General features: G+C 37.6%; 1 protein-coding gene across 1 annotated transcript; it reads left to right on the forward strand.

Annotated features, from left to right (window-relative positions):
- The first annotated feature begins 14,023 nt into the window (after nt 1–14,023).
- LOC149161613 (uncharacterized) lies at nt 14,024–14,929 on the forward strand. Its single transcript, XM_089434935.1, has one exon. It carries the CDS (start codon nt 14,024–14,026, stop codon nt 14,927–14,929), a length of 906 nt encoding a protein of 301 aa, XP_089291061.1.
- Nucleotides 14,930–19,898: the final 4,969 nt, after the last annotated feature.

Genomic DNA, 19,898 nt, shown 5'->3' on the forward strand with positions numbered 1-19,898 from the left:
TATTTTATTTATTTATTTTTTAATTTTATTTTTTTTAAAGTAAATTTAAAAAATTATTAGATAAATTCCTAGAGCTCTTATTTATTTATAAACTTATCCAATCTAAATATAAAAAACAATATACTCATTTATTAAAATTAAAAATTAAAAAATAATATAGTCGAACTGGAATTCCAAAGGATAAGGGCCATTTTTTTTATATTATTTTACAATTTTTAAAATAGTTTTAAGGAGGTGAGTATATAAGTACAAATAAGTAATATTTTTAATTAGAATACAGTTTTATTTAATGATAAAAGGTTTAAGTTTCATTTATTTATTTTTATGAAAATTATTATAATTTAAGCTAAGACAACCAAGTTTAATAATTTTATGTTTTTTTGGTTTTTTTAGTCGAATATAGTGATATAATTTTATCATTTTTTATTAAGTGAAATTTATTTTAAATATCTAAATAGATTAAAAGTATTTTTTTTTAGTGATAGTGAGTTTGTATACATCTAAAACTTTATATTTACAATTTTAACAATTTTTTTAAATTTGAAAATTTGTTGAAAAAGTGTAAAAATGTATGATATTTAGATTTTGCTCATTAAAAAATAACTAAAATATTATAAAACAAAATTTTACACAAAAATTGTAAAGAAAAGTTAATTATAAAGTTTAATTTATTCATTTATTGCTTCTAGAGGCCTCTCGAGGCCAATATGGTAGAGATTTGAAATGCAATGTTCAGCATTTTGACTAAGTCAAATTACCTAAAACCAAAAATAAAATTAAATAAAAATATTTATGTACATTTGTAAATATTTTTAATATGTTTAAAATTTAGGCTTTAGATTCTAATGGTTATATTATGGGTCTCTACATTGTGCTCTCTCTATTTTGAAGATGAACCACACTTATGGTTAAGAATCCATCAACCCAAAAAGTGGCATGTGATTTTTTCTGAAAAAAATTTCCTTTATACAAATTATTGATCATAGAAGCTTCAATTCTGACATTTTACCTAGCTCAAAATAAATTAAAAAATAAAAATAATGAAATAAAAATAACCCTATAAAAATAAAATAAAACTAGCCCATGCTATTGACCCTTGGTATTTGTGTGAAGTATAGTTTATTTAAAGGGGGGAATTAAAGGAGCGTAGATGTATCTCAACTTAGGATCTACCAAGCAGCTAGACGGATCAAATGTGTAGATATTAAAGCCTCTTTTAGAGTGAAAAGAGATTTGATCCCTCTCTGCGCTTGGTAGATCTAGAGTTAAGATGGATAAAAATTGTCTAAAAATTTGTTGGGAAAAGTGAAAAAATGTATTATATTTAGATTGTGCTCATCTAAAAATGAACTAAAATACTACAAAGATAAATTTTACACAATTTTTTTTATAAAAAAATAACTATAAAGTTCATTTTATTCATTTATTTTTCCCTAGACGATTATAGAAATCCACTTGCTCCTTGACCACTATTATTTTAGCATTGATCAATGCAACTTATAATTTTTAACTTTGAAAATTAAATATTTATTTTTCAATATTATTAAAAAAATATTTTTTCAAACATTTGAATAGACTATAACTAGAAAACCTTATTGCAGCATTTGCACAAGATAATGGCATATGACTAATATTACATATTTTATGCAATAATTTATGGATACAGTTTATTCATTATTTTAGATATTTGTGTAGTGATTTTTTATTCTTAAGCTTTGAAGGAAGTAAATAATATTTAGCATCAATTACTTCCGACCATAATTAAAAAAAGTCTTTCAATTAAAAATGGATAGAATAAGATGCAAATAAATATATTTTCTCTGAGTTACTTCTCACCATTATTTGGTAATGATTACCACCCACCAAAATTTATTTAAGTCCGTGTGTCTTAGTAACCAATTAATTTCACCACTCACATCTTAATTTATTAGTTTTTCCAAAGCAAGACTATAGGGTTCCATTTCCTTGTTAACCATTATTCATTTTTTTCCATAACATAACTAAGCTATCCTGCAACACTTGTTAACTTATATTTTTATCCACTTCAAAAAAGAAGGAAAGAAAATTATTTTAACGTGCACGAGGCTAAAAATAGCCTACAAGACAGATTGCTTATTCCTCCCATTGATGTATTGGGCCTATTTCCTGTGAAGCCTCACAATAAACGCTCCCAACTTGTTAAGCAACCCCTTCCTAAATAGATTATCCCAAGAGCTAGCTTCCACAATATCTGCATAATACATGAAAAATTATCCCAAAATTTAATCATCTCTTCATATTCATTTTTTTATTATTATAATTTTTTTAATAATAAAATTTAATTTAAACAAAACTTTATATTTTAATCAAAATATTTAAAAAGTTTGTATTGAAAATTATCCTAAAAATTATTCATTTCATTAGATTCTTTTTCCTTGAAGCCTAGTTAAAACTAGTCGTCCCTCTTGGTCAAAAGTAGCCATTTTTCTAGCTGTTTGAATGGATTGGTTTCTCTATTTAACTTGCTACTTTGACCTGATTCTTCATCTTGTCGTGACGATCAACCACACTTGCTGGTTCGCTAGTTCGAAACACGTGACAAATGAATATTAATGTGAGTATGACTGAAAACTTGTCTAAAAACTTGATATAGATCACAAAAGCCTTAATTCAATTAAATAAAATTATGTGAAATATATTTATTTAGATGATCTTTAAAGTAATTGTTCTAATATAACTCAATCCATAATCAAAATGAAGTGAAATAATCTGAATATTGTGTAAAGTAAAATAAATTAAAAAATCTAAAATTCACTGTTCTCAAAGTATCTATAAAAAGAAAAACAAGTCGTAAGCCCCAAAAAATAATGAAACGTAAAAATCTAAAACTAATCCAATAGCTAATTCCTCTGGAAAAAAAACGAAAGAAAACATAACTTTAAAGATAAAATTCATTACCAAAATTTATATTAATGAAAAAAAAGGACAAAGGTTAAAAAACTAAAATTCATTACCAAAATTTATATTAATAAAAAATTGCGAAAAAACAAAACTTTAAAAATAAAATTCGTTATCAAAATTTATATTAAAAACAAATACAATAAGTTTACATAATTTTAATAATATCATTTTAAAAAATGACGTTTCAATTTACAGAAATTTAATAATTATTATTTAAAAAAATCTATGTATCGATTTACAATTTTTTTGGACGATTATCTCTTACATCTTTTATTAGTCCCTGCCATCTGGCATTCGGCAGGGACTATTGTAATCGATCGGGGGCAGATAGCATTAGTTTCCCCAAATAAACATTGTGTTATATGCTGGTTATTACAAAGTTTTCAAGCGCTGGATTAATGAGCTGTGCCGGATAACCAAAGTTTCATTTCTAACTTAACTTTTGCCATCTTATTTGGCCTCTTCCCGAGGCGGAAGAGGCCCGACCATAGCTTAAAAACCAATTTGAGCCTCCTGCATTCTGGCTAACCGTTAACGGGTTTGAACTAATGCTGGCATTAAATCTGTGGCATTTCATGTTCTTATTGCATTTGAGCTGCATTTGAGCTATCTGAGGAGGCTGAACGTGTCACTCTGCATGGAGAACAGATGCTGTCGGCAAAGGCGTTATAGTAAGCATAAGAGGCAGAGCCAATTCCAGGCGTAGTCCAGTAGTGGCTTCATCATAGTCCAGTAGTGGCTTCATCAGCACCGCCATCTCGCTTGCGTACTGAAAGAGAAAGCACACAGGGGCTGTTGCGGCTGTCATGTCGCGCTGGTTCAGCTCCTTTCATCTGCACCTGCACCAGTAGCACAGAAGACAAGGTATGAAACTTACCGTTGAATTATCCTCCATTCTGTACTCTATTTACAATAATCGCTTCAATTGACTGTACTTAATGGTGGAATTGGCTTGACTTGCTACAACTGATAATTTAGTTTCAGGGTTATAGAAATGGGAACTCAATCTATTATCTAAATTGGTTCCTTTTTCTCGCACCAGGCGATTGCATGGAAATCAAAGGTCCCCTCGTGTAATTACTCCTTGGCTTCATCTTATTTGCTACAGGTAACTCGTCTTTGTCCTACTGACATAGGGTTTTGCTTTTTCCCTTTTCGGTTTTACCTTTATCAACACTCTTTTACCCTCCCAGGGACCTCTGCTGTTGACCTGGAGTCCCTGAAAGGTTATTCTCTCTGGTCTGTTTGGCAGTTTAGCATTGGAAACGCGTTTAACCGAAAAAATAGAGGTACATTCTCGAAAATCCTGAAATTTATTTGCGAAACAATTTTCTATATCGCCATGCTTTAGTCAATGTTATATTTTTCTTACGCATATTATCGGCTAATTAGGATTGTCTCTTAGTTAATTCAATACTAATATGGCTTATTGTATTATCCTTGCAGGTATGCCGTAGGAACCAGATACAAGCATTTTCTGAAGGTATTCAAACTCCTAAATAATATCGCTGTTAATTTATAATACCATAGTCCACATGATATAATAGGGAAGGCAGATAGAAATTCATAAGCAATTAGAAGGCGAAAATACAGAAACCAAATTTACCCATTCGATTGATTTTCAAATGCATTTTGATGAAGCTAACGAAAAGAAATTTTGATGACTAACCGAGCTCAAGTCCACACATGGTGCCTGTGCGAGATGAAGTGAAGGCCACGCCCGTCCTCGTATGAAGAAACATTTGTTTCACGTGGGGGATATTTCAGATCCTTGGGTCTCTGTAACGTCCCACACACTGTTCGCCAAGTCCGAATGTGGATGAAGGTTCAATCTTTTCTGTGGGATCTTTGTCATAGATTTGGTCTCCATAACTTTTACCTTTTTCGCTATTCTCATAATTTTCTTCCTCTGCCATTCTATCTGGCTCTGTTCTCTTCTCTGTCTGCCCCTGCCCAAGTCCGAATTTGGATGAAGGTTCAATCTTTTCTGTGGGATCTTTGTCATAGATCTGGTCTCCGTAACTTTTGCCTTCTTCGCTGTTCTCAGTCTCCCCCTGCCCAGGTTCTTGATGTTCGCCAAGTCCGAATTTGGATGAAGGTTCAATCTTTTCTGTGGGATCTTTGTCATAGATCTGGTCTCCGTAACTTTTACCTTCTTCGCTGTTCTCATAATTTTCTTTCTCTGCCATTCTATCTGGCTCCTAGGGCGGTTCGTGGATAGATTGTTGTTCGTCATTTCCACGCTTTGATGCAAAATTGGTGCCATATTCTGTTGATGTCTTGTCATGAATCTTCTCCTTGTAACTTTCGTCATCCCCGCCCCCTTCTTGATCCTGGCCTGTAACTCCCATTAAACTCTTCGCTGCTAGCCTCTTGCAGGACTTTTGAAGCCTGCGGTTCATCTGAAAGACCTGCAGGACCTTTAATCTCTTTGTCGCCAAGCTTATCCTGATCTGCATCTTCAAGCTCGTCTGATATCGGCTCCGTTGTTCCAGATTTCTCTGAACCTGGATGGCTCAGCCTCGGGTTCTCATCTTTCACAGTGGGTGTTCCAGCGACGGTATCATCGGCATCGTACCAGCGATCTTTGGAAGCTTCTTGATGTTGTACTGCTTCCACCGACCACACCAGTGGAATCTGCCTCGCCGTTTCCCACGCCTGAGGCAATATCAGTGAATCCAGTGCTAGAGAAATACTTACCACCATCAACATCATCGTTTGACGGGTGGAGAGTGGCTTCACGCGTGGAGAGCTACTTCTGAAAGGGCTTCACGCGTGGAGTTTTAATGAGTCATTCGAACGTGCCACATACACCTTTGATTTGGTTCCTAGTCTGTTTCTCGCTTGAGTTCTTAAAAAACATCACTCACGTCGGATAAAAGGGATTTTTCTAGAGTTTTATTGTTGGCATATGATTACATAGGGTGATTCCCGAATGGTCGTGCAAGCCTTGCCAGCGCATTATGTTCAGTGTTTGACTGATTGCTAACTCTTATTATTCAATTTATACTGCAAAGCAATTGCAGGTTTAAGACGCATAGCTGTACTGCAATATAATATATGTAGCGATATCTACTCTTTAATCAAAATTTGAACTTCGGAAAAAATTATTTAGTGTATTTAGTTGTTGCTGTTAATATTGATTACATAAAACTTGATTCCATTGAACCTTCTATTATGGTTTCCGGCTGCCTATAACATAGTACAGTCGTGAGCAGTGGAAATGATTGGGAGTCAAGCATTGTTTTTAGCAGACGGAATGGAGCAGGAATTTGATTAGTTAGTTTAAATCCAGTGTTCTCCCTAAAAGGTTATAAGTATTTCATTTTTCCTGAGATAGCATGGCTACTGTAGTAGGGTTTTGATTAATTTGGCTTGCATGCAATTCCCCGCATTACAGTTCAACGAACTTTAAAACATGAACATTTTTGAGTGCGTGCCGATAACTATGGAGACGACAAATACTATGCCAGAAATAGACCATGGGTTTTCAATAACCGTAATATATACGAGACGGGAAGCCTTGACTTACTGGAAATAATAGGATTGGTTTTATTTAGGGGAATGCTTTTAACAACAAAATCAAAGATACGAGTTTACCTGATTTTTTATTAAAAATTATATTTATTGACAAAAGATTATAAAATTTAACTTCGACGATCATTCATGGTTGTATTGTGTACTCATTCATGGTTATATCGTTGAACTGAATTAATTTAGGTAGCGTGCTCTGCGATGTACTCTGCCTCGTATTTCCTTGCATATAGATTAAGTCCCGGAATTCGAGGATCTAGTCCCCACTCCTTCCAACAATGTTACACAACTACTTTTCCAGTTGGCCGGGTAATGGCTGTGCGGTGAGGTCTGTGCTAACTCTTAATCGAGGATCTAGCGACCGAACCTATTCTTTACCTACCGTCAACTAGCTTAGCCTAACCTTCATATATCTAGATGGTCTTATGCATATGGGCTCCAAAGTATATGTCTAGATGGTCTTATGCATGTGGGCTTCGAGAGCCTTTCCAAACTGGCTTCTTGGCATGAATCCCTACTAGTTATTATGTATGCCATATCCACTTACCACATGTCATGACTATAAAATGCCACATCAGCACCCTACCACATATCTTTATCAACTAAAGCCATGTGTGTTACCACTTCATATAGGTGTTCATTTCTATTTGGTCCTGGGAAATTTAGTATTGAGCTTCATTTGCTAAGTATTACCTATTGCACCTCATGGACCCCTAATGTTTGTATAAGCGTCATTGACTATATATTACAGGCTCAACTTCACGCAGGGACTCGCTGCGTCGCAGCTCCCCTTGTTTAAAATGAAATATGTAAAAAATAACACCGTAGATGCAGCTATTCATCGAAACCACTAAACCCTACCTTATTTTCGGGTCAATTTTCGGAGACGCTGCTTACTTAAATTGAGGGGCAGTGTGTCTTCTTGGCAGCGCAGGCAATCCAAGGGATTTGAGTGTTGAAGTTATAATTTCAACCCAGCCCAAAAACCACCGAACGAAACCACAAAACCGCCCAGAAGCATATCGCACCGTTTTTCCGGAAAAGTTGTTGGCTCCGATGCGATTTGGTGCAGACGCGTATCATTCACCTGACATCAGCCAACGTAATTTATCCGAAGATAAAGTTCTGTAGCATGAGGCCTTCCGATATCTTTCTCCACCGTGGGATCTACTCCCGTGTTCTCCGTCGTTGATCGACTGAAGCTGCATACCAACAAACGTCAAATCAATGCATTGCGTGGAGTAAAAGACTTATGGTTTGACCGCCGAATGAAAGAATTTAATGAATTTATGTGTTGTTCGTAGTTTTTAGGTAGATGCTTTTAATAATGTTATGGGCACGTTTCAATATTTTTTATATAGCACGTAAGTTTTGTATGTAAAAGGAATGGCACATTTAAAGATAGGTATGGTCGTTTTTATGTAATGTAATATTTAAAAGAGGGAGGTCGTATATTTGTTTATTAAGTGTGTTGACTTTTTTTTTAATGTATGTATGGCACACGGGAGGCAATGAAAGAGGTGTGTGTTCGCAGCAGCGAAAAAGAATGAGAGAGATGTATGCACAGCAGTGCGAAGAAATTACAATGAACAGGTTGTAATGTTTTTGGGTGGCATTTTTTGTAAAACAGAGGTGTAAGAGAAAACCATGTGTGGTTTTGCACAGTAGTGCATAAAGAAAATGGTGGAGCGAGTTTTTGTAAGTCTGTGTAAGTTTTGTTTTTACAGCAGTATGTAAAATTGTTTTACACCAGTAAATGTGAACGGAGGTTTTACAGCAGTAAATGTTAATGGGAATTTTTCCAGCAGTGTAAATTCTCATATGGATACAGAGCAAATGTTTTTTATTTTAATGAATAGAAATCTTTTATGGTGGTGAAATCCTCTGTTCCTCAGTGAATTTTTTTTAAGTCTTCCTGTGCCCAAGAGGATCCCGTGGAGGTAAAACAGAGCATTGCCTTTGTGTGTTTGAATGTTTGGTTTTTGGTATTTTCTCCATGTAAAAATACCCAACAGTGGTATCAGAGCAGGACCAGGCTCTTTAAAGAAGTTAAAGAAGCTGAAGGGAGAAGGTTGTTGCTGCAGCAAAACTTCTCAGGCAGACAGAAGACTCAGACATCAAAGGATTCAGGTATTTCAAAAAAAAAAAATTGTGTTTCTGAAGAAACAGTGAGTTGTTTTTAAACATACACAGTCAAGGAATGGCTAGCACAAGCACTGGTATGGGTATGTTTAACGCCCAGCTCCCACAGTTTAATGGGAAGAACTATGACTACTGGTCAATAACTATGAGAGCCCTGTTTGCCTCTCAAGATTTATGGGAAATAGTTGAAGATGGTTTTGAAGAACCAGCAGATGAAACTGAGTTCAATGCATTAACTCAGGGAGAGAGAGATCTACTGAAGAGCAATAGGAAGAAGGATGCAAAGGCCATTTTATTGTTGCATCTAGCAGTAGACCAGAGTATATTTCCAAGGATAGCAGCAGCTAAAACATCAAATGAAGCATGGAAAACCCTCAAGACAGCCTATCAAGGCATGGAGAGAGTGAAGACAACAAAACTACAATTGCTGAGAAAGGATTTTGAGAACTTGAACATGAAGGAGTCAGATAACATTGACTCATTCTTCACTCATGTGATTGGTGTAATCACACAAATGAGAACTCATGGAGAAACCATTGAAGATAGAATAATAGTGGAGAAAATATTGACGGTCTTACCCTCAAGGTTTGATGCCATAGTCACCACCATTGAAGAGACAAAGGATCTCTCAAACTATTTAGTTGATGAGCTACATGCATCAGTGATAACTCATGAGCAGAGGTTGAGTAGGAATGAAAACTCATCTCTTGAGCAAGCCTTCAAGACCGAGATGTCCTTTGGAAGAGGAAGAGGTCAAGGAAGAGGAAACAAAAGAGGAAGAGGCAGAAGCCAGAACAGAGGTGGAAGGAACAGCCCATCAAATGCACAAGGAAGAGGCAGCAATCCAAATCAGAACCAAGGTCAAGGCAGCAGCCAACAAAGAGATCAGTATCAGGCTCAAGGACAAAGGTATGTTAAATCTAATGTTCAATGCTATTATTGCAAAAAGTATGGACATTATGCTAGTGATTGTAGAAAGAAACAACATGATATGAACAGCAGACAAAATGCAAATGTTACAAGAGAAAACAGCAGTCAAGAAAATGTCCTGTTAGCTTGTAACATGGCTGAAACACATAGTGAGGACATATGGTTTTTAGACTCAGGTTGCAGCAACCATATGACAGGGAATATAGCCCTCTTTTCAGCCTTAAATCAGAATTTGAAATCAGAGGTCACACTAGGAACTGATAGTAAAGTGTCTGTTATGGGAAAAGGGGAGGTAAAAATATTTACAAAACAAGGAGAAAGGAAAACCATAGCAGATGTCTACTATGTCCCCAGAATGAGATGTAACCTCTTGAGTGTTGGACAACTTATCCAAAAGGGTTACAATGTTTACTTTGTAAATGATGTGTGCACCATCATAGATATACCACCCAGCAAAAGATGCATTGCTGAAGTGAAGATGACAAGGAACAGGATGTTCCCTCTCCGGATCAAGGCAGACATGAAGAACAAAAGGGAAATGGCAGCAGTCACCCAAGAGGCCTTCCAAAGCGTGCCAAAGGATGAGAACTGGTTATGGCACTTGAGATTCGGGCATCTAAATTTTGGAGGCCTAAACTTATTGAGCAAAAAAGGAATGGTAAAGGGATTACCATTGATAGAGAAACCGGACAGCCTATGTGAAGGCTGCATTTTGGGAAAACAACATAGAGAAAGTTGTCCATCAGGGAAGAGCATAAGGGCAAAGACACCCTTAGAGATTATCCACTCAGATTTGTGTGGACCAATGCAAGCTCCATCATTAGCTGGCAGCCTATATTTCTTGACATTCATTGATGATTTTACAAGAAAGACTTGGATATATTTCCTCAAGAACAAAAGTGAAGTCTTTGAGAAATTCCAAAATTTCAAAGCACTTGTGGAGAACCAAAGTGGGCTGCACATAAAAGTATTGAGAACTGATAGAGGAGGTGAGTATATCTCAAATGAATTCCTAAAGTTTTGTAGAGAAAATGGAATACATAAGCAGTTCACAACTCGGTACACCCCACAACAAAATGGAGTTGCTGAAAGGAAAAGCAGAACCATCATGGAGATGGCAAGGAGCATGTTGAAGGCAAAGCATTTGCCAAATGAGTATTGGGCTGAAGCTGTACATTGTGCAGTTTATATTTTGAACAAGTGTCCTACAAAGGCAGTCATGAACAAAGTGCCAGAAGAGGCATGGAGTGGGAGAAAGCAAGGAGTCACCCACATGAGAGTTTTTGGGTGTGTGGACTATGCACACATACCAGATCAGCTAAGGAGGAAGTTGGACAGCAAAGGGGAGAAATGCATCTTCATTGGATACAGTGATGAATCCAAAGCCTACAGGCTGTACATCCCATCTACCAAAAAGTTCTTTGTCAGCAGGGATGTTCAATTCATTGAAGAGGAAGCTTGGGATGGAAGCATAGAGAAAACAATGAATGTCAAGAACTGTTTGTCTCATGATGAAGATGAAGAGGAGGTGGCTGAAATGCATCCCCAAACAGCAGCGCCAACACAAGGACAGCAAGGGACACCATTGAGGATAAATGAAAGTGCTTCTCCAAGCACACCACAAGGAGGAAATTCAAGTGCATCTTCAAGCACTTGCACACCAAGTGAAATAGGTAAGAAATTTAGAAATCTAAGTGATATTTATGATGAAGGAATGAATTCCTTATTTGCCTTGTATTGTCATGTTGATGATCCTATTCATTTCGAAGATGCAATTAAAGATAAGAAATGGATAGAAGCTATGGATGAGGAGATGAATGCCATAGAGAGAAACAAAACATGGGATTTGGTTGAGTTACCAAAAGGCAAAGAAGTCATTGGTGTTAAATGGGTTTACAAGACCAAGAGCAATGCTGAAGGCAAGATAGAAAGGCACAAGGCAAGGCTGGTTGTCAAGGGGTACAAGCAGCAGTATGGGAGAGATTATGAGGAGACTTTCGCCCCGGTTGTAAGAATGGAAACCGTGAGAGCAGTGATGTCCATAGCAGCTCAAAACAAATGGAAAGTCTATCAAATGGATGTGAAATCAGCATTCCTAAATGGAGTGTTAATGGAAGAGGTCTATGTGGAACAACCTCTCGGATATGAGAAGAAAGGTGAAGAGCACAAAGTGTGCAAATTGAAGAAAGCTCTTTATGGGCTGAAGCAAGCGCCAAGAGCATGGTACAGTAGGATAGATTCATATCTATTGGATAATGAATTCGACAAGTGTGAAGGAGAACCCACAGTCTACATCAAGGAAAAGGATGGTAAAATTTTAATTGTTGTCTTGTATGTAGATGATGTTATTTTCACTGGAAATGATATTTATCTTATTGAGAATTTTAAATCAGTCATGAAGGATGAATTTGAAATGACTGACATGGGTTTGTTGAGATACTTCTTAGGCATAGAAGTAGATCAAAATGAAAAAGGAATTTTTATATCTCAAGCAAGATATGTAAATCAAGTTCTGGGCAGATTTAACATGCAAGAATGCAAGGCAGCAATCACTCCCACAGTGATGGGATTAAAACTCAGCAGAGAGGACAGCAACAAGGATTTTGATCCTAGCTTGTATAAAAGCATTGTGGGCAGCCTTATGTATTTAATAGCAACTAGGCCTGATTTAATGTATGCTGTTAGTTTGATTTCCAGGTTTATGGAGAGGCCAAAGGAGGCACATTGGCAGGCAGCAAAGAGAATTTTGAGGTATGTCAAAGGCACTAAAATGTTTGGAATTCTATATCATGCCTCAGAAAATTCAGATTTGGTTGGGTACACAGATAGCGATTGGGCTGGAAGTGTAGATGATCAGAAGAGCACTTCCGGTTATGTTTTTAATATGGGTTCAGGAGCCATCTCATGGGCTTCTAAGAAGCAATCCATTGTAGCATTGTCTACAGCAGAGGCTGAATATGTGGCAGCTACAGCAGCAGCATGTCAAGCAGTGTGGATGAGAAGAATGTTGAGAAGCTTAGGCCAAGAGCAGGCAAAAACGACAATGATTTTTTGTGACAATAGCTCAGCTATTGCATTGTCAAAGAATTCAGTGTTTCATAAGAGAAAGAAACACATTGATACCAGGTTTCACTACATCAGAGAATTGGTGAACAATGGAGAAATTGTCTTGGAACATCGCAGGACTCAAGAACAGGTTGCGGACATCTTGACAAAGCCGCTGGATCAGAGAAGCTTTGAATTTTTAAGAAAGTGTCTCGGTATGACCGAATGGCCAGCAGTTGAAATTAAAGGGGAGTGTTGAGGTTATAATTTCAACGCAGCCCAAAAACCACCGAACGAAACCACAAAACCGCCCAGAAGCATATCGCACCGCTTTTCCGGAAAAGTTGTTTCCGTATTCTTGGCTCCGATGCGATTTGGTGCAGACGCGTGTCATTCACCTGACATCAGCCAACGTAATTTATCGGAAGATAAAGTTCTGTAGCATGAGGCCTTCCGATATCTTTCTCCACCGTCGGATCTACTCCCGTGTTCTCCGTCGTTGATCGATTGAAGCTGCATACCAACAAACGTCAAATCAATGCATTGCGTGGAGTAAAAGACTTATGGTTTGACCGCCGAATGAAAGAATTTAATGAATTTATGTGTTGTTCGTAGTTTTTAGGTAGATGCTTTTAATAATGTTATGGGCACGTTTCAATATTTTTTATATAGCACGTAAGTTTTGTATGTAAAAGGAATGGCACATTTAAAGATAGGTATGGTCGTTTTTATGTAATGTAATATTTAAAAGAGGGAGGTCTTATATTTGTTTATTGAGTGTGTTGACTTTTTTTTTTAATGTATGTATGGCACACGGGAGGCAATGAAAGAGGTGTGTGTTCGCAGCGGCGAAAAAGAATGAGAGAGATGTATGCACAGCAGTGTGAAGAAATTACAATGAACAGGTTGTAATGTTTTTGGGTGGCATTTTTTGTAAAACAGAGGTGTAAGAGAAAACCATGTGTGGTTTTGCACAGTAGTGCATAAAGAAAATGGTGGAGCGAGTTTTTGTAAGTCTGTGTAAGTTTTGTTTTTACAGCAGTATGTAAAATTGTTTTACACCAGTAAATGTGAACGGAGGTTTTACAACAGTAAATGTTAATGGGAATTTTTCCAGCAGTGTAAATTCTCATATGGATACAGAGCAAATGTTTTTTATTTTAATGAATAGAAATCTTTTATGGTGGTGAAATCCTCTGTTCCTCAGTGAAATTTTTTTAAGTATTCCTGTGCCCAAGAGGATCCTGTGGAGGTAAAATAGAGCATTGCCTCTGTGTGTTTGAATGTTTGGTTTTTTGTATTTTCTCCATGTAAAAATACCCAACATTGAGTGGCAGTGTGTCTTCTTGGCAGCACAGGCAAACCAAGGGTTTTGAGTGCCGAGAAGATCTCCATTCGGAAAACACTTTCCTGCTTCAATTTCATATATAAAATGACCCAGGGCAGTGATTTCAATCAGCGGCCTGGCAATGATGGCATGAACAAATATGATGATATGATGCTGTTTGCCACAATTTGTATTATTGTGATTTTAATCGCCATTTTGCTGCGCGTTTGTGGCAGAATTATTTTACAGTGTGCTAGATTTATCAGACGGAGTGGGCAGAGATCATGTTTTATGCAGCATCAGTTTTATTTTACGGGAGAAGAACCGACGACGCTGCGGAACGTGGGGCTGGATTCTGCGATATTAGAGACGCTGCCCAAGTTTGTGTATAGATCGCAGATTTGCACGGATGGGTTAGAGTGTGCAGTCTGCCTGTGCGAGTGGGAGGAGAATGAGAAAGGTAGGCTTTTGCCCAATTGTGGCCACAGTTTTCATGTTGAGTGTATCAATATGTGGTTTCTTTGGCATTCCACTTGTCCCCTTTGCAGAGCCGCCGCTCAGCCTGAACATCCTGTTTTGGAATCCGCTAGAATAGGGCAGGTTTCGGCTACAATTCCGACACCAATTGCTTCAGGGCTCGATCCTAATCTGAATTCGGAGCAAGGGCAAACTGCAAGCTCTGAAGAAGAATATGATCCGCAATATAGCCCAGCAAATACATTATCTTCGTGTGGGCAGGACCAGATGAATGTAGATATGGATGAGGGAACCTCGGGTGGAAGAGCATTAATGCCTCATATTGCCATTGATATACCCAAGAGGCCCAATGTCTTCTGGTCACCTGGCGAAAGCCATATGCCAAATGATTCGCAGTCATCTTCGAAAGCTTCGGTGTCTGACCTGCGTTCGCTTGCCAACCAGTTTACCAGAGACAGCGAGAGGAAGATATTCCCATCGGATCATCCTGGTGAACGCGATCTTGAACACGACGGCGCAGCGCAGAGCCAGTAGAGTGGGGAAACCCTAATTTGTAGAGATCATACACATATGTTACCGATGGTAGATGGTGATGTGCGGTTCTGTCGTTCTTTTTTATGGTATGCCTAAGTAAAATGTTTCACAAAAGTAATAAAAATCGGTTCTCGTTGTATTTTGCATAACGTCAATCCGTTGATTTCAGTTAGAATGTTGACTCTTTTTGTTCGATTCAAATCAAATTCATTTCATTTAATTAAATTGCATTGCAGATAGATTTTTGTCAGATTTAATTTAGATTATAGGTTAAAATTTCAATTAATGATGTGTTGGATTAAGGATGGGAGTATCCATTGTAGTGAATGAATTAATGAAATATAGATTAAATGATTTTTAGAGGTTACTTTTCTTTAGTTATAGGTTTAATTCTCTCAGAATAGGTTGAAGAAGGGAGAATACAAACTATTTCTCCAAGTACTTAGATTTTACATTTTTGTTGGGTATTTTTGATGGGGAAAATACCAAAAACCAAGAAAATAAAACACAGAGGCAATGCTCTATTTTACTTTACTCCAGGATCTTTTTGTGCACAGGAAGACTTAAAAAAATTTCACTGAGAGACAGAGTATTTCACCATCATAAAACATTCTATTCATTAAAAACTGATACAAACTTCATCCTCTTTTTCTGAGAGGGATTTACCGCTGTAAAATCCTTTTTATATTCACTGCTGTGAAAAACAACTTACTGCTGTAACAAAAGTTTACATAAGTTTACTGCTGTAAAAGAAAATTTACACAGGCTTACAAAAATGCGCTCATGGATATTACAAAATCTTCAGCACACAAAACATTCTCATTTCACCACCGTTCCATTACAAAAGTCAAAACAGAACTTTACAAAGTATATTTTGAGCACTGCTGTGCATACATCTCTGGTTCTCTCTCGCTGCTGCGAACACCTGTTGTTCTATTCCTCCCGTGTGCAACAACCACATAATAAAAGTCAACACACAAAACATATATATACAAGCTCCCTTTTTTTGTATTATGTTTTATAAAAAAACGACCATACCCATCTTTAAATGCTCCATACCTTTTACATAAAAAAAAACTAACGTGCTATATAAAAAAACATATATTGAAACGTGCCCATACCCATATTTAAAAGGGCCACCTAAATCTACGTATCAATATTAAATTCCATAACTCTTCTTCTACGGCGGTCAAACTCAAAAATTTAATCCACGCAAGCCTTTTAATGCACCTCGTACGCAGCTTTGGTGGATCAACGGTGGAGAGCGATGGAGTAAATCCGACGGTGGAGAAAGATATCGGAAGCCACTTTAATGCTGAGCTTTACCTCCCGATAAATTACGTTGGCTGATGTCAGGTGAGAGCCACGCGTCTTCACCAAATCGCATCGGAGCCAAAAATACGGAAACTGCTTTTCGCTGGATGGCGGTGCGATATCCCTCAAGCTGGTTTGTGGTTTCATGCTGGCGGTTTTGGGGAGCGCAGTACGGCTGCGTTGAAATTACATTTTCAACACTCCCCTTTAATTTCAACTGCTGGACATTCGGTCATACCGAGACACTTCCTCAAAAATTCAAAGCTCTTCTGATCCAGTGGCTTTGTCAAGATGTCTGCAACCTGTTCTTGAGTCCTGCAATGTTCTAAGACAATTTCTCCATTGTTCACCAATTCTCTGATGTAGTGAAACCTTGTATCAATGTGTTTCGTTCTCTTATGAAACACTGAATTCTTTGACAATGCAATAGCTGAGCTATTGTCACAAAAAATCATTGTCGCTTTTGCCTGCTCTTGGCCTAAGCTTCTCAACATTCTTCTCATCCAAACTGCTTGACATGTTGCTGCTGTAGCTGCCACATATTCAGCCTCTGCTGTAGACAATGCTACAATGGACTGCTTCTTAGAAGCCCATGAAATGGCTCCTGAACCCATATGAAATACATAACCGGAAGTGCTCTTCTGATCATCTACACTTCCAGCCCAATCACTGTCAGTGTATCCAACCAAATCTGAATGTTCTGAGGCATGATATAGAATTCCAAACATTTTGGTACCTTTGACATACCTCAAAATTCTCTTTGCTGCCTGCCAATGTGCCTCCTTCGGCCTCTCCATGAACCTGGAAATTAAACTAACAACATACATTAAATCAGGCCTAGTTGCTGTTAAATACATAAGGCTGCCCACAATGCTTTTGTACAGGCTAGGATCAAAATCCTTGCTGTTGTCCTCTCTGCTGAGTTTTAATCCCATCACTGTGGGAGTGATGGCTGCCTTGCATTCTTGCATGTTAAATCTGTCCAATACTTGATTTACATATCTCGCTTGAGATATAAAAATTCCTTTTTCATTTTGATCTACTTCTATGCCTAAGAAGTATCTCAACAAACCCATGTCAGTCATCTCAAATTCATCCTTCATGACTGATTTAAAATTCTCAATAAGATAAATATCATTTCCAGTGAAAATAACATCATCTACATACAAGACTACAATTAAAATTTTACCATCCTTTTCCTTGATGTAGACTGTGGGTTCTCCTTCACATTTGTCAAATTCATTATCCAATAGATAAGAATCTATCCTGCTGTACCATGCTCGTGGCGCTTGCTTCAGCCCATAAAGAGCTTTCTTCAATTTGCACACTTTGTGCTCTTCACCTTTCTTCTCATATCCGAGAGGTTGTTCCACATAGACCTCTTCCATTAACACTCCATTTAGGAATGCTGATTTCACATCCATTTGGTAGACTTTCCATTTGTTTTGTGCTGCTATGGACAACACTGCTCTCACTATTTCCATTCTTGCGACCGGTGCGAAAGTCTCCTCATAATCTCTCCCATACTGCTGTTTGTACCCTTTGACAACCAGCCTTGCCTTGTGCCTTTCTATCTTGCCTTCAGCATTACTCTTGGTCTTATAGACCCATTTCACTCCAATGACTTCTTTGCCTTTTGGTAGTTCAACCAAATCCCATGTTTTGTTTCTCTCTATGACATTCATCTCCTCATCCATAGCTTCTATCCATTTCTTATCTTTAATTGCATCTTCGAAATGAATAGGATCATCAACATGACAATACAAGGCAAATAAGGAATTCATTCCTTCATCATAAATGTCACTTAGATGTCTAAATTTCTTACCTCTTTCACTTGGTGTGCAAGTGCTTGAAGATGCACTTGAATTTCCTCCTTGTGGTGTGCTTGGAGAAGCACTTTCATTTATCCTCAATGGTGTCCCTTGCTGTCCTTGTGTTGGCGCTGCTGTTTGGGGATGCATTTCAGCCACTTCCTCTTCATCTTCATCATGAGACAAACAATTCTTGACATTCACTGTTTTCTCTATGCTTCCATCCCAAGCTTCTTCTTCAATGAATTGAACATCTCTACTGACAAAAAACTTCTTGGTAGATGGGATATATAACCTGTAGGCTTTGGATTCATCACTGTATCCAATGAAGATGCATTTCTCCCCTTTGCTGTCCAACTTCCTCCTTAGCTGATCTAGTATGTGTGCATAGGCCACACACCCAAAAACTCTCAAGTGGGTGACACCTTGCTTTCTCCCACTCCATGCCTCTTCTGGCACTTTGTTCAAGACTGCTTTTGTAGGACACCTGTTCAATATATAAACTGCACAATGTACAGCTTCATCCCAATACTCATTTGGCAAATGCTTTGCCTTCAACATGCTCCTTGCCATCTCCATGATGGTTCTGTTTTTCCTTTCAACAACTCCATTTTGCTGCGGAGTGTACCGAGTTGTGAACTGTTTATGTATTCCATTTTCTCTACAAAACTTTAGGAATTCATTTGAGATATACTCACCTCCTCTATCAGTTCTCAAAACTTTTATGTGCAGCCCGCTTTGGTTCTCCACAAGTGCTTTGAAATTTTGGAATTTCTCAAAGACTTCACTTTTGTTCTTGAGGAAATATATCCAAGTCTTTCTTGTAAAATCATCAATGAATGTTAGGAAATATTGGATGCCTGCTAATGATGGATTTTGCATTGGTCCACATAAATCTGAGTGGATAATCTCTAAGGGTGTCTTTGCCCTTATGCTCTTCCCTGATGGAAAACTTTCTCTATGTTGTTTGCCCAATATACAACCTTCACAAAGGTTGTCCGGCTTCTCTATCAATGGTAATCCCTTTACCATTCCTTTTCTGCTCAATAAGTTTAGACCTCCAAAATTTAGATGCCCGAATCTCAAGTGCCATAACCAGTTCTCATCCTTTGGCACGCTTTGGAAGGCCTCTTGGGTGACTGCTGCCATTTCCTTCTTGTTCTTCAAGTCTGCCCTGATCCGGAGAGGGAACATCCTGTTCCTTGTCATCTTCACTTCAGCAATGCATCTTTTGCTGGGTGGTATATCCATGATGGTGCATACATAATTTTTAAAGAAAACATTGTACCCCTTATGGACAAGCTGTCCAATACTCAAGAGATTACATCTCATTCCGGGGACATAGTATACATCTGCTATGGTTTTCCTTTCTCCTTGCTTTGAAAATATTTTTACTTCTCCTTTTCCCATAACAGACACTTTACTATCAGTTCCTAGTGTGACTTCTGATTTCACATTTTTATCTAGGGCAGAAAAGAAGGCTATGTTTCCGGTCATATGGTTGCTGCAACCTGAGTCTAAAAACCATATGTCCTCACTATGTGTTTCAACCATGTTACAAGCTAACAGGACATTTTCTTGACTGTTGTTTTCTCTTGTAACATTTGCATTTTGTTTGTTGTTCATATCATGCTGTTTCTTTCTACAATCACTAGCATAATGTCCATACTTTTTGCAATAATAGCATTGAACGTTAGATTTATCATACCTTTGTCCTTGAGCCTGATACTGATCTCTTTGTTGGTTGCTGCCTTGACCTTGGTTCTGATTTAGATTGCTGCCTCTTCCTTGTGCATTTGATGGGCTGTTCCTTCCACCTCTGTTCTGGCTTCTGCCTCTTCCTC

The sequence above is a fragment of the Pinus tabuliformis genome, chromosome 5_2 (assembly GCF_031772625.1).
Source record: "Pinus tabuliformis cultivar Carrire ecotype Pingquan chromosome 5_2, CPIR1, whole genome shotgun sequence".
Classification (NCBI taxonomy): domain Eukaryota; kingdom Viridiplantae; phylum Streptophyta; class Pinopsida; order Pinales; family Pinaceae; genus Pinus; species Pinus tabuliformis.

Bases quoted from the DNA above. Each gene is read 5' to 3' on its own strand.
- LOC149161613 (XM_089434935.1), top strand. From the start codon at position 14,024: ATGACCCAGGGCAGTGATTTCAATCAGCGGCCTGGCAATGATGGCATG.